Genomic DNA, 15,011 nt, shown 5'->3' on the forward strand with positions numbered 1-15,011 from the left:
TTTAAGTACGAAACACGGGCCACTACACGATACTTCCACGTCATTTCGTAAAAATTACTTAAACTTTTCGACTGCCTCTGACTGACATGACAGTTTTTACTTTTGAACTTTCAAATTAATTATTTTACCGCCGCCCAGATTTTTCAAAACTTACAAATTTTTCTCCAGTAACAGTCCTCCACGTGGACTGACTGGTGATTATCTGAACCGCACATACATATTCTACATTTGCACCCTCATTAAGTCTTACCTTGCTATTCTCTACTCGATCGTGTTTAAGCTTAACTTACATGTGCTAAAACTCAAACCCTCTCGGTAAATCAAGGAAATGGCTGCCTCAATTGCTCAGAACACAGTCGCTGTTAACTTCGCGTCGATATTTGCCATGCCCAACAAATCGATGAAAGCCATGTTTCGCACAGTAGAACATTCTGGGCTTCGCTCCTTTCTGGGCTTCGCTCCTTTCTGGGCTGCAGCTACAAATACTCAGAAACACTACTAAAGGAATTTTTTGAGTCCGCCCACATGAAGAACGGAGAAATTATTTGTGCGGTTCAAGACAAAAACCTCCAGTTCACCCAGAAGATGTTTGCTGAATTGTCAGCTTACCCACAGATGGAGTTACTGATTTCTCAACACTACCAGATGGAAATATCGACATTTGGCAAAGTACTTTCTCAAACACGGACTCTCCAATCTCTCATCCAACATGTCAGAAACGCGATTTAAAAATTGAATTCAGACTGTTGGCTGATGTTGTGGCAAAAGGACTGCTTGCCAAGGCTGGTGCATACGATAAAATAACCTTGGAGAAATTTCTTGTTATGGCCACCATTTCCTCCGAACTACGGATAAATTGGTCTGATGTGTTATTTAACATCTTAGTAGCCATGATCAATAAAGAAAACCAATCACAAAGGTTTGCGTTTCCAATCTGCCAGATGCTGATCAACGTCGGGGTTCAACCGGTTGATATGATAGAAGTTGGCAAAACTAAGCTCTTCAACTGGGTATCAGTTGAAAAATTTATCCAAAAGAATCGACCGGCTGAGGAGATAGTCTCCATCAAGACTGAAACCGGGCAAGAGTTTGTAAAACAAAAGAAATTATCCAAAATCGTTTCAACCGCCAAGGAAACCAAGAGGAAGCTGGTTCTAAAAACAAGCTCCGATGATGAGTCCAAAGATGACGTTCCAGTTGCTCAAGTTTTTAAGAAAAATGAAACTGCACAACCAACAAAGATAAGATTGGTCAAACATCTTTCTACACCACTCATTCCTGCCCCAATCCCTGCAATCTCAGTCACTAAGTTGAAAGGGATTCAAATTACAGAACCAGATATTGAGTCCTCTTACTCTGGAGTTCCCATTATTCTCTCCTCGGATAAGGGCAAACAGGTGATGATTGAAAATCCACCTCAAAACAATGCAGTTCATACGGCCATAGTACTCGCAAGCGAGCGTGTAAATGAGGTTGTCCAGAAAAAGATAAAGATGTTTGACATATGGGTTAAATATCGGACTGCTGTAACTTTTGATTCGCTACTTCAAACCGGCAAAATAAAAGCAGCTGCTAAGCTGGAGTGGTCTATTTTGGAATGGACAGAAACGGCTGATATTCAAACCGCTCTACAACGACGAGACTTTCTAGAACTTCAAATGAAAGAAAGCACTCTCCGAATCATCATACGGTTGAAAAGAAATAATTTTGACCCTTTTTGTCCTACAGCCAAGGATGATTCGGCAGTCATCTCTCAACTTGAGATGGACGCGTTGTCACTGGCTATGAGAGTCGCTCAAATGCGACAGGATCTTAATCTCCCAGCTGTTACAGATCAAACAAAAGTTAGACTCTCTGATGGACATTCATGAAGATCTGAGCTCAGAACGGTGTCAAGCCATCCCTACTAAAAAGGATTCCTCATCTATTTCTCCCGGTACAATCACTAAACCTTCTTCACCAGTACTTACCATGACAGCTCAACCAGGTGATGAAAAAACCACTATGCCTCTTTCTAAAACAAAAATCACGCCTGAAGACCTTCCAAGTGCTGAAACACAGAGTCATCAGATTACCACCGACATTCCATCTAGTCTCGAACAATCTCTGTCATGGATCAGTCTACCCAACTGCCTCCACTTGATCCTTCAGCTGCTAAAACTGTTTCTGTTGATGAGGCAGAGAAGTTTTTATCTGACTTTGATAAAGTTGTCACTTTTCAAGTTCCAACAGTCTCTTCACCAGGTTCTCCCACCAAGGATGATCCAACAGCTTTTTCAGAACAGACGTTGATTTCTCCCAAGGAATTGCATACAACCCAACTGACCAATCCCTTGATGATTGCAAAATCTCCTCCACCAACTTATCCGCCAGCACAATCAGAGGAACCGGATGTCACTGGATCTAAACCGTTTGCTTCTACTGAAAACATTGATCAACTTATTCAGAGCATTATGGATGAACTCCTTGAGCCTGAACCATCAAAAGCTGCTGGTGAGATTTCTTCCACTTAACTGGTTTCTTTCCAAAACAGGTTACTATATGAAGAAGGTGAACCTGAACAACAAGAAGATCTAGAAGAAAGTTGCCAACAGCAGATTCTGACAAGGTTGATCACCATGGATCAATCCATTTTGGCTCTCAATCGAAAACAATTTGATCTCAATGAAGACTTTTGATCAGTCAAGACTGCTTTCCGTAATGATCTTTCCACCATGGAAACAAGTTTTTCTCTCTTGCAAGCAAAACATAATTCTGCTCATCTTAACCTGTGCCTTGGTCTATCTGAGCAAATGACACGTCTTCAAACAAAATTGGAACAACGCCTCGATGCCCAAGGTGCTCAGCTTGCAGAGATCATGGAATTTCTTGTTCATGGTGATGTCAAAAAGGGGGAAAGAGAGCGTCAAAAGGCAATTCAAGAAGCAGAAATGTATGTAATGAAGAAATTGCATGAATTAAAAGAACAGGGAGACAAGGCGAAAAGCAGTGGAACAGAGTAAAAGGTCCAAAGAAACTTTTGTTGCAAATTTTCTTATTACAGCTGGTTACTATGTTCTTTGTAATTTCATTATCTTAATGAAATTATATATCTTCGTCAATATTACTATGTTTCTTAGCCCTACAGTTAGGTTTTGTCATCACCAAAAAGGAGAAAATTGTTAAGAAAATATTATTCCCAAGAATTTTGATGTATGACAAAAACAGGTCAACTTGAAACCAGCTACTGTTCGTATATGAGATATGCATCAGTTCAACCTCTCTGTTCATCCACTGGTATATCTTCCTGACCGGCTAAAGCTCCAAGAAGTCTCAACCGCTTACTTCATACTGTTAACAGATTCAGCTTGGACTTTAATGATTCTCAGAATCGGATCATTAAAGAAGACTATTTATTGCTCGAAGACATTCTCTGACCGGCTTAATATATTCAAAATATTACATCGTCTTGAAGTCAACATATACATTCATCAGTTCCAAAAAAGATATGCATTTATATCTTTATCCCAGAAAGGGTAGACCAAGTATAGACTTCCAACTCTGATTAAAGAAGACAGTTACCATAAAAGGAACTCTTCTGGAAAAGCGCTTCAGAACTATGCCGAGCAAAAGGAACATTAAATGCGTTTATGAAAGATCATTAAATGCTCATCAAGTCGACAGCAACACATCTGTTCAGTGGAGCAGGTTAACGTTGATGCATCCTTTCCGACCGTTAAGAAGATCGTCTATATATCAATAGAGGAGGGTGCTAGCAAACACACTTGATCGATCAGCTGAAAAATCTTGTTGCTAGCATACACAAAAAGATCTCAGAGCGCTACCACAATCTTACACACTTCATCGCTTCTCTCAAGCACACTTAAAACATCATTACACTCGATCGTCTAAGGATCAATTTCGTGCTACTCAAAACAAATCGTTTATTCACATCAGTAACATTTTGGTTATTGGATCAAGTCTTGGTGTCTGGTGAACTGAGTGTTCTTAATATCCAGAAGTGTAAAGTGATCACTATAGATTTCCAATACAGGCAGTGTGATAAGTCCTGGTTGGAGTGGGCTGTTGCAAATACGTTGTAAAGCCAAAGTCTTTTAGTGGAATCCTTCCTGGAAAAGGAAGAAAGGGAGATGTAGGAGTATTCAATCTTCGAACATCCATAAAATCCTGTGTTATTTACTTCTTGCAAGCTCTTACTTTTCCAACCGCAATTTTTTAAGTTTGCCAAAAGTGTTTGAACTGTCTATTGGGAATTGTGAACCGTTTTCCGCACTCATCAGTGGTTCAAGTTTCCTACCGTTTGAGAAAGAATTTTCAACCGCCTAAAAAACGATTGAAAACTAATTTTAGAAAAGAAAATTTAAAAGAGTTCATTCACCCCCCTCTAAACTCTTTTCCGATCCCAACAGTCTCACACAAATTTTTATCTTATTCAATACGAATCATTTGTGTGTATGTTTATTGGAATATTTTAAAGCAACATGACATTCTTAATTTATTGAGAAATAAAAATCAATATATACCCCAAAAATATTGAGACATATCTTTAGTTTAAATATAATACAAAATCATATCACTTTATTTTACACAAAATGCTATATTTCATACCTTCTAATGTGTTTTATTTTTTTTAACAGATTTTGTTGGGATCGATTTTATTAGTCAATGCACAAAAGATCGGTTCACATCTTAATTTATAAGACATATCTTCAATTCGATCCGATTCATCTTTTTATATTAAAATTATTACTTTTATTTATAAATACGATCCGACTCTTAGTCATATGGTTCATTCAATCTTTGTTTATAATTTATAGAGGTAATATTTTTCTTTCAGCTGAAATATTTCGATAAATCTGTACGGCCGAAAAAATATATGATTAAGTGATTGTTATATTTGTTGTGACGATTGATTTCTAAAACACTTCTTTTAAGGGGTGTATTCAATGTAGGAGATTTATTGACTTTTAATGACTTTTGTAGATTTTTAAAAGTCTAGAGGTATTCAATCAAGACTTTTGCATACTCTATAGAAGTCTGGTGGTATTCAAAATAGACTTTCATTGAATTTTAAAAAGTCAAGTGGTATTCAACATTAACTTTTAAAAACTCTATAAAAGTCTAAAGATATTCAAATTTTCAATAGACTTTTAATAACTTCATGGAATTCGTTAACATACAAATATTAAAGCCTAAGGTACAACTATAAATTGTTAAAAATTGTATTTGGTTCAACCCAGAGATTTGGATGGATTTTTAAACTTCTAACTCATACACAAACTATTTATTTCTCTCTCTGTCACTTCACATCACATCTCTTCTTATCTCCTCTCCTCTCGTCTATCTCTATCACTCTCTTAAATTTTTGAAATGTATCTCTATATTTTCATCTTTCCTTATCAAAATTTTCATTTTTGGCTGATTTTTCATTTAATAATTTTTTATTTTAATATCGTAAGAAATTTTGAATTCTAGATTTGATTTTGTGATTTTTAATTTATGATTTATACAAATTAATATAATATTCAATAATAATAAAAGATGATCCAAAAAACGACGCTTAATTCTTAATAATTGAATAGCCTAGCAACAACCATGATTTTTTAAATTTTTTTAGCAGTTTCAATTAATGTGTAAGCTATTATATTTTTATACAAAATTATATCCACATAATGATAAATAATATTTTTTCCACATGTATATTATCAATTCAAAAACAATGTTACAGATTAATCATTTGATATATTTTAAAAATTTACAAATATGCATACAAATCCACGTATATACATATCTTTTAAATAAATAAATTTAATTATTAATATAAATATTGAAAAAATATTTCAAACCGAATATGTTATATATCTTAACTAATTATTAGTTTATAATATAATATAATTAATTATAAAATTTATAAAATTCTATAAAAAAAATATTCACAAAAATTTATAAAAATCTTGCAAAAAAATGTACATGAATCTAAGTAAATCTGTTTATAAATATGTGAGATTCTGTATAAATCAGTAAAAATCTATCAGATCCATAAAAGTCTATAATTTGAAAAAAGTCATCAAAAATCTGAATTGAATACACCAACTTATTTGATCGAGCGAAAATAAAATTTCCACCGGATGATGTAAATCTGAAGGATCATTCGACATAAAAATTTAATCGTCTTTTTTAAATAAGAACGAATTTTGAGGATAGAAAATAGAGTGATATAAATTTCAAGAATTAGCACAAAATGAAGCATATTCTTGAGGTGAATCTCCTTAGCCGATCCCGCACCCACGTAACATATGTACCTAGGATTCACCCTCTACGGCACGGCTTCCCTGATCAGTTTTCAACCCCCACGAACCTCTATATCAGCTCCGTGATTTCTTGAAAAAGATACGCTAGAATTATGTTATAAAATTGAAGAACGATTGGTGAGTTCATTTTAATGGGTGCTTCCCCATTTTCTCTGATTTTGTTATTTTCGTTTGATTTTGTTATTTTCGTGTTTAGGTATGTGTGGAGATGGTTTGCTTTGCGTCGAATTTTGTGGTTTGAGTTTGTTTTTTGGTTTTACTGTCAGGTTTCCTGATGAGTGTGCCTCCGGACCGTTAAATTTTTTAGGGGTTTTTTGTTTTATTTCTTTATGATTTTTGTCATGGCAATTTATAGAATGATGTGCAATTTTAACAGATTGCACGGAACGGGTGGTTCCTTGTTTACTTGTTTGTTCTCCTAATCCATCTACTGTTGTTATGAATTGCACTATGTGAATCTCGCAAAGAATCATACTCGCGGTTGACTCTGTGTTTAGGCAAATCCAAAGGTTGTGGCAGCTGAAGAGTTGACTTATGCACGACTAACTGCCTAACTGAATACTATGTTAGGTGGAGACTGTGATCAAATGGGTTGTTTGGTATTTCTTCTCAAGCTAAGATAATGGAATACTGGTTGTGTTGTCTGGTGTGCTCAGTTATCGTATGACCTTAGCATCTTAGTCTGTTTTGAATATTGGCGCTGATGTTACTACACGAGGAGGAAAATGGCATTATTCTAATACTTTTAAGGCTGATGACAATCTTACGTTTGTATGATGAAACTTAAAATGTAAACTATGAATTTGGCTCTCTATTTTTTTAGGAAGCTAGTAGTTGTAGATTAAAGCTTAACATATTCTCATTTTCTTGAAACTGGCATCTAGTTCTGATATATGGTTCCTTCCCCTTTGTAAGTGGTTATCCCACTTATCCACTCTCATGCTCAATGATGAGAGTAGAGTAAAAGAATGAAATGTAGAATTCATGTACACATATTTCTTATGTTTGTTCTTTCTTTGCCTTTTGCGTTTGTAGTTCTTATTTGTTTATGGATCTCTAACTTATATTGTTTCACTTTAGATAAGGAGCTGGGCATCAAGCATAAGTTTAAAGTGTCTGGTGTCTTAAAGATATTCATCATTCATAAGCGGGTGTTCAGTTGAATTGACGACCAAGCTATGTCTACAAGAATCGAAGATGGTTGAATAGCTATATGTGGCCTGGGCATGTTCTCTTGGCTGCATATGAGTATACTGAAGTAAAGAGAACATCCGATTCTACCTTTTTCTTTTGGTGGTACAACGCTTGGTGGCATAAATAGGCTGAAAATGAGTTTAGGAGTTAAGCCTATTCTTTCTCTTTTTCTCTTTATAGCTGTTTTAAGTTATAGCGTAATAGCAGAAAACGAGAAGGGAACTTCAGAAACATTAGTAACTGCTCCACGAAGGAATGCAGGGGTTGGTGTGATAGATGGCTCGGGCGCAGAGCACATTTTTAATGTTGATAGCACTGGTAGAAAAAGAGGTGAATGGTGGCAGGGTGGGAATAAAGTTTCAGTGTCAACAGTTGCATTTTTAACGCTGGCAATGGCTGCTGCTACTGGTTTAGGTGCTGTCCCATTTTTCTTCATGGAACTTGATTCTCAGTGGGCTGGAATATGCAATGGAATGGCTGCAGGAGTAATGTTGGCTGCTAGCTTTGACCTAATACAGGAAGGGCAGGACCATGGAAGTGGCAGTTGGGTTGTTCTTGGCATTTTAGCTGGTGGCATTTTTATATGGCTTTGCAAGAAGGTTCCAGCTCTTAGACCTATAATAATTTTTTTCCTTTGAGACGTGGTTTACCAATAGTTCAATCCAAGGCAACTATACTAGTGCAATTTTGTAGCAGCTGATGTCATTCTTTGGGGTCATCCCCTAAAGCTAGATTGTCTTTTATTTGTGTGATTTTGCATGTGAATAAGGAATGCATACAGATGTCCATTTTGTGCCTCTGTGTTACACTGTTACTGATAATATGTCCATCTGGCGATCTTCAACTGTTCTCGACTTCAAATAGTTACAATATCCAATTTTTATTCATATAATTCATCTATTGACAGAAGTGTATAATATTGTTGGAACAATATACAGTCTTCATCTCGTACTTTTGTTTCAACTGTTGGTTGATAAGATTGAAGCACTGAAATCTTTTACTTTTTACATCTGTTATGGGAGTTCATTGCGTTATATGCAATTGTAAACTAAAGGCTTTCTTCATGTAGTCTTTTTGTAGTAAGCGTAAATATCAATCGCCACTAGCCTTGAACTACCCCTTCCTTTGAATTATCATCTGGGATATGGTCCCGATAATTCATTTGTCAGTGCACTTTAATGTTTAATTTACTTTTCTCCTATACCCAGTTTCTTGAGCAATATGGTGAAGTAAGCATGCTGGACATAAAAGGAGCAGAAGCTACTAAAGTCATTCTAGTTGTTGGTATCATGACTCTTCATTCTTTTGGGGAGGGCTCTGGTGTTGGAGTATCCTTCGCTGGCTCCAAGGGTTTATCCCAGGGGATATTGGTGACGTTGGCCATTGCGGTGCACAACATACCTGAGGGGTTGGCTGTCAGTATGGTGCTTGCATCGAGAGGTGTGTCTCCACAGAATGCAATGTTATGGAGTGTGATTACGTCACTACCACAGGTAATTTTTTTTGACTAGATGAGACTTACAAAACTGTGAAATGGCAAATAGGTTTTTTTCCGAATACCCAATATGGGGGCGAGGCTAACTTTGCAACATCTCCTCTAAGATGATTTTTTGCATGGAAAGACTTCAGAGCAGTATAAACAGATCTTTGTGGCTTGTACTATCACCTTAAAATATTCGAATGTTGCAACGAATTGTTAGTAAACAAGTCAAAACGGGTTAGCTGTGGGGACCGGCCAGGCAGGGCGTATCCCATTTTGACATCTATAATTATAAAAACCTAGAGAATTATTATGGATATATGCTGTATAATCAGTATTCAGTTGAGTAGATGTTTTGGCATGATCTGTGTGTGATATATACTGTATAATCAGGATTCAGTTGAGTAGATGTTTGAACTTGATGTGCTTGTGGGTGTGTATATATACATTGTGTCTCCATGATTACTCCGTTGAAATTTTACGCTTAGTTGTATAATTAGAAGCATTATGGTAGAATCGAAACATGTGAATACAGCATATCAGTCTGTAAGTGGATGCTATAAATTTGGGAATATGCACAATGTGCCACCTCATGAGTGGATTTCTTTGTCTACTTCTTATTAGATTCATGATACTGGGTTTGAACTTCTTTGGTGTTCCAATGTCCACTTAACTATTCCAAGTGAAACATCTAACCTGTTAGGTAAGGTCATTGGCAATCCTTAGTCATTGACAATTTTCAGGTGATAATGGACCTTTGTTGATGAACAATCTAAAATGTTTTTGTTAAATCGTCATCTTTGTGTCTGGAATAGTGAATGGCTTTGCTGCTGAAACCAGAGGAAGTGAATTCCATTTTTTGTTATCCATTTTCATTGCCTATGTTAAACAGTTATTAATTGGCTGATATGAACCAGCGATATTCCTGGCTAGAAAAGCAAATGATATGGATTGGTACAGCGGAATGGTTTTTGAAGGACACGTGTGAAGTTTTACTTCTTGCATTTGTTTTATTTCTTTGGTTGGGTATTATTATGATAAATTGCATCGTGTGATCTCTTGATTCAGCCTCTTGTTGCCGTTCCATCATTTATTTGTGCTGATGCATTCAATAAGTTCCTGCCATTTGCTACCGGATTTGCTGCTGGGTGTATGATTTGGATGGTTATCACTGAGATTCTTCCAGAGGGATTCAAGGTAAAATTATTCGTTTTCATTTGCAGGGAACTGTGAGAGTCTCTTTGTGCCTAAATAATGAAGCTAAATTTTCATACTTCATATTTGGTTAACATTTAGGAACAAAAAATTTGCTCTGTGCCCAATATGTTTTTTGACATTGCCTCCTGTGTAAGTATGTAGTTTGAGAATCCTAAACTTTTTTATTGTATATTTCTTCTCCAATTAGGCTTTGGAGCTCTTGAATTGAGTAAACGTAGATGTGCCCTATTAGGGATGAATTATGCGGGGTAGCATTTTGGGTAGTTCATGTAAAAAAATATTTAATATCACTTTGATGACCTGATTTCTAATGGGATCTTTTGTATTTCTATCCTATGTACGGGCGGCTAAAGCCTGACACCGGATTTTTTCCCCCTTGTTTATCTTTGTTGGGAGTCTCATTGCTGGAGAGAGTTTTATCGACTCTTTTGTACGGTTTGGTGGTTTATTATCAAAAAATGTTGTTTTATATATATGTATATGATATATGTTTTTACGTCCGATATCTAACAAAGTAACAAATATAAGTATTACAGTATCTGCAACTTATCGAATCTAAAAGTGTCTCATATTTTTAATAAATGCTTGAAAGATATAGTTTATAACAACAATTCCATGAAATACAGTTGGATACAACATTAAGATCAAGAAAAAAATGAAGACTTAAATTAAGTAATTCTTATAGAATATTTCTACATAAAAGAAGTAAACGTATTCTCGATTCATATTTATTACAATGTCATTACTCCTTCTAAATCAGTCTTAACGGTTCGTCTAACAAATGGATTCAAAGTATATGTGCTTTGAAAATTTAATCTTGTAGAGTTCAAATTTTGCCAGTGTATTAATCCTTTTCTTTCTGATTAAAATGATCTTCCTGTATATGAAAAGCATAGCTTTGTACTTGTTTTTTTTCCTTCTTTTTTGTGGTACACTAGCAAAAATATATTCCTTTTAGTCTTAGCCCCTAATGAATAACTGGTCAACTTATTATGTTTTGCCTAATGTCTTTATTTTTAAAGAATGACCAACTCTGATAAACTAGATACAGTGCATTATCCAGGCCAAAGAAAGAGGAAGAAAAGAAATGTCAAACATCTTGGATAGCCCACACTTTTTGGATGCAGTATATATTTCTAATTTATAAAGCATGCTAGGGGTGTTTGTTCTAGTTATTCTGCGCAAGTGAACTGTTTACTTTCTGGTTTCACGGTTTATATAATTTTGAAGTTGATGTAGTGGATACGAGATAACGATGGTGAATATACAAATAGTTTAATAGTTTGTCAATGATGCACCAGAGGGAGATATTTCAACTCTTGTATTTGTAGTCAGTCTTTGTATAACAAAATAACGTCAGTATTTTAGTTAGATCTTGGACTGCACCAGTGGACAAGCGTTATATGGCCAACCGTTAGGCCTAGTGGTAAAATAGAGGTTTTCCAAAGAGTTATTTCGGCAAGGCATGCTTGGTGAATGTATAACACCTGGTTTCTCCAAATGAGGAAAATGGATTGAGAATAACAGATTTGACATTCAGTGAGTTGAGGAAATTAAGCTGGTTAACTATTATGGTTCCCTCATTTGGGGAAAAAATGAAAAAAGAGGCAGAAAGAAAGAAGAAAGAAAAAGCTGTATTATTCAACCTCCCAACATACTTGTCGTCAAATGATCAATTTCAACCTCTAGGGAAATTAACTTTCATGTTATCCCTTTTACAAATAGCAGGAGGAGAAAAAAGGAAGCTGGGCTTTATCCTTTGGTTGTGAATATCTCTATATATCAAGTTGATTTTGTTTAGATCATGAGCGATTTGTATTTGGACTGTGATAGTGTGATTGATTTTCTTGTCTTTTCGGATTGCAGGAAACTTCCCCATCTCATGTTGCGTCAGCTGCTACACTTTCCGTTGCATTTATGGAAGCTCTGAGTGTTGTGTTTGATCATTTCAGCCATAATTACAAGTAATATTTCTCTCCCTGTGTATGTACAAGTTTTTTTTTTTATTATTATTGGGAGTGGCTGAGAAAGACACTAATTTTTATCGTAGAAGCCTATTAGAATTAGACTAGAGTGACTTTACCTTTCATTGGCAACCATTAAATTTCAAGCTATTTTCTGCATTTTCCTCTGTAAACACTTGTAATATGACATAGTTACTGTTCACATCGATCTTCCTCAAAAACAGGTTTATGAAATCCTCCTTTGTAACCAAATCTTTACTTTGCAGCCCCGAGGATGCTTCTGGTCTCTTAGTTTCGGTACTTTTTGGTCTGGGACCCTTGCTTGGTGGCATCGCCCTTGTTGCATTTGCTCTTTCTTTCCATCTTCAGCATGCCGTCCTCACTGGTGTGGCCTCCGGCATCGCCTTTGTCCTTGGTGCTTGGCGACCCCTTCAACTACTCCTATCTTCAAAAATGGGCCTTTTTCCACTATTCTTTCTTCTCGCAGCAGGATCTATGTTTGCCCACGTGTTTATATCTAGTGCCATGAAGCTTGGAAGTCGTAAAAAGACATCAGCAAATACGTTAACTGATATCACTGGATGTTCTATTAGTGCACCCACACTTCAATCAATCGTGTCTTGTTTGGCAATAGCCCTCCATGCTCTTGCTGAGGGGTTGGCATTGGGAGTGGCTGCACCCAAAGCTTATGGACTCGGAAGGCACATGGTTCTTCCCGTGTCCCTCCATGGATTTCCTCGTGGTGCAGCAGTCGCTAGCTGCATTTTTGGGGCAACTGACAGTTGGCATGGATCCCTTTCATCAGCTGCAATTATCGGATTCGTGGGCCCATTATCCGCCATAGTAGCAATACTTGCTGGAATCGACTATAGGGGTCTGGATCATGTTATGGTATTCGCGTGTGGGGCACTTTACCCCTGTTTTTGGAGCATTGTTCAGAGAGCGCTTAAGTTGAATAGACGTAAGAGCAGTTTTGGTCTCGTTATTGGTATATTCTTTGCAAGTTTGTGCCTAACATGCACAAAATTAGTATGTTTGCATACACCCTATTGCAATTCTGCGCCGGAAGCAGTTAGGTGACAATGGCAGAATCTTGGACATGTGTGTATTCTAATAGTTATACATACCGTGGACGAAAAAGCTGCAGTTACTTTTCATTATAATTCTATATGAGAATGGGGATGGTTCTTACTGGCCTTGTGGTCGATGTGTTGTCGTTATGATACCAGATTTAAATTCTTACTATCTTAAAAAAATGAGTGTAATAGTTAACGTGATGAAAAGAAAGATTTATTTTTTCAAAGAAAAACATAAAAAATGATATTTTTTTGGATAAAAGCTACTTAAAATACTAAAATTAGATAGCAAGAAGAAATAATAAATATAAACTAGAATTATTTTAAAATTAGATAGCAAGAAGAAATAAAAAATATAAACTAGAATTAATGTGAAATCTCGAGAATAAAATAGCTTCGATGATACTTTTTGTAAATAAGTTGAAAAATATTCAATTTATTTTGATGGCATTTTCGTAAATAAGTTGAAAAATAATGAATTAATTTTAAGGGCAAAATGATAATTAGTGATATATTTTAGTCATATGAAGTTCAAATGATTTGAGATTTGGATATAATGTAGAAAACTCAAAGATATACAAGTTTCATGTTTTTAGTTTTGGAAAATTTGATCGTTTGACTGGTCCAAAGGAATATATCGATGTTAAAATGTTAAATAATATATATTATATTATACTATATTATATTATATTATATTATTAATATAATATAATATCTGAGGCTTGGAAATAGTCTGGTTAATAATTTAGCACTTTTATTCAATGAATATTTTTGGAATGAAAGAAACTGTTCAAAACAGTATAAATGAAGAATATGATTTATCTGAAAATTTAGATTATTGAATAAATGGACTATTCTTGAGATAGAATCTAAAATGATTTATAAATTAGGAACTTTTGAAAGAATTGGTTTCAAGCAAGTAGTTAAAACTACAGAATCACCAGTACATCTTCACAATGAAGAAATGGTTATTATATTGTTAAATAATAAAGTTATTTTACCTTATAGGAAAAATTACAGATTTATTAATATAAGTTTAATTCAAATTGCTTTTAGACCTTTAACTTTAGAAGGTTTACCATAAAGCTTCATAGCAGCTTTAAGATATGGCAGAAATTTGAATTGGAAACAATCCCTTATGGGAATAATTCAATCTAGTCTGGCTCATGACCAATATATTTTGATGTTTATCCTAATTTATCTTTATCTTTGTCTGATATCAATATATTAGATTCTTTAACATTAAATGTTAAAACTCATGGTTATAATTATACTCCTGGAACATAAGTCATATGTATCTGTTATCGTATTTATTATAAATCATTATTTACACTTAATCTTATGTGTAAAAGAATAGATAAAAAATTAAATGAAACTATTCTCATAGAAAATAATTTTAATAGATCTAATATTAGTATATTACAACTCGTAGATCTATCAAAAGGGAAGAAATTGAATTTCCAGAAAACTGGATAATTGAACAAGCTGTTCCTAGAAATCTTATAATAAATAAAGATTTACAACAAGTTATACAAAATAATGAAGGATCTGTTCAAATACAGTTTAATCATGAACAAAGAAGATTATTACCATCTTCTATCAATGCTAGGTCAAGATCTAGTCATTCGTTTATTTCACCTTTAGATTATATGGTGGATGTTCCACAAACTTCTATAGCTTCTACTTCTCAGATAAGAGAAGATGTAGAGTCTTCTGTACAAGATACAGTGGAAAAATTAATCATTAATCAAAATAATATTGTTCATAA

The 15,011-nt window shown here is 35.0% G+C and overlaps 1 protein-coding gene across 5 annotated transcripts; it reads left to right on the plus strand.

The window, feature by feature from the left end:
• The first annotated feature begins 6,199 nt into the window (after positions 1 to 6,199).
• Positions 6,200 to 13,358, plus strand: LOC142526328 (putative zinc transporter At3g08650). Of its 5 annotated transcripts, none has more exons than XM_075630638.1 (7): positions 6,200 to 6,428; positions 6,809 to 6,972; positions 7,392 to 8,104; positions 8,714 to 8,998; positions 10,054 to 10,182; positions 12,070 to 12,167; positions 12,434 to 13,358. In XM_075630638.1, exons 3-7 carry the CDS (start codon positions 7,640 to 7,642, stop codon positions 13,245 to 13,247), a joined length of 1,791 nt encoding a protein of 596 aa, XP_075486753.1. In that variant the 5' UTR covers positions 6,200 to 6,428; positions 6,809 to 6,972; positions 7,392 to 7,639; the 3' UTR covers positions 13,248 to 13,358. The 5 variants fall into 5 exon arrangements, with proteins under 5 accessions (XP_075486753.1, XP_075486755.1, XP_075486754.1 ...); XM_075630640.1 differs by having other exon boundaries at positions 6,809 to 6,910; XM_075630639.1 differs by lacking the exon at positions 6,809 to 6,972 and having other exon boundaries at positions 6,200 to 6,507.
• Positions 13,359 to 15,011: the final 1,653 nt, after the last annotated feature.

The sequence above is a fragment of the Primulina tabacum genome, chromosome 15, assembly GCF_025594145.1.
Source record: "Primulina tabacum isolate GXHZ01 chromosome 15, ASM2559414v2, whole genome shotgun sequence".
NCBI classification, from domain to species: domain Eukaryota; kingdom Viridiplantae; phylum Streptophyta; class Magnoliopsida; order Lamiales; family Gesneriaceae; genus Primulina; species Primulina tabacum.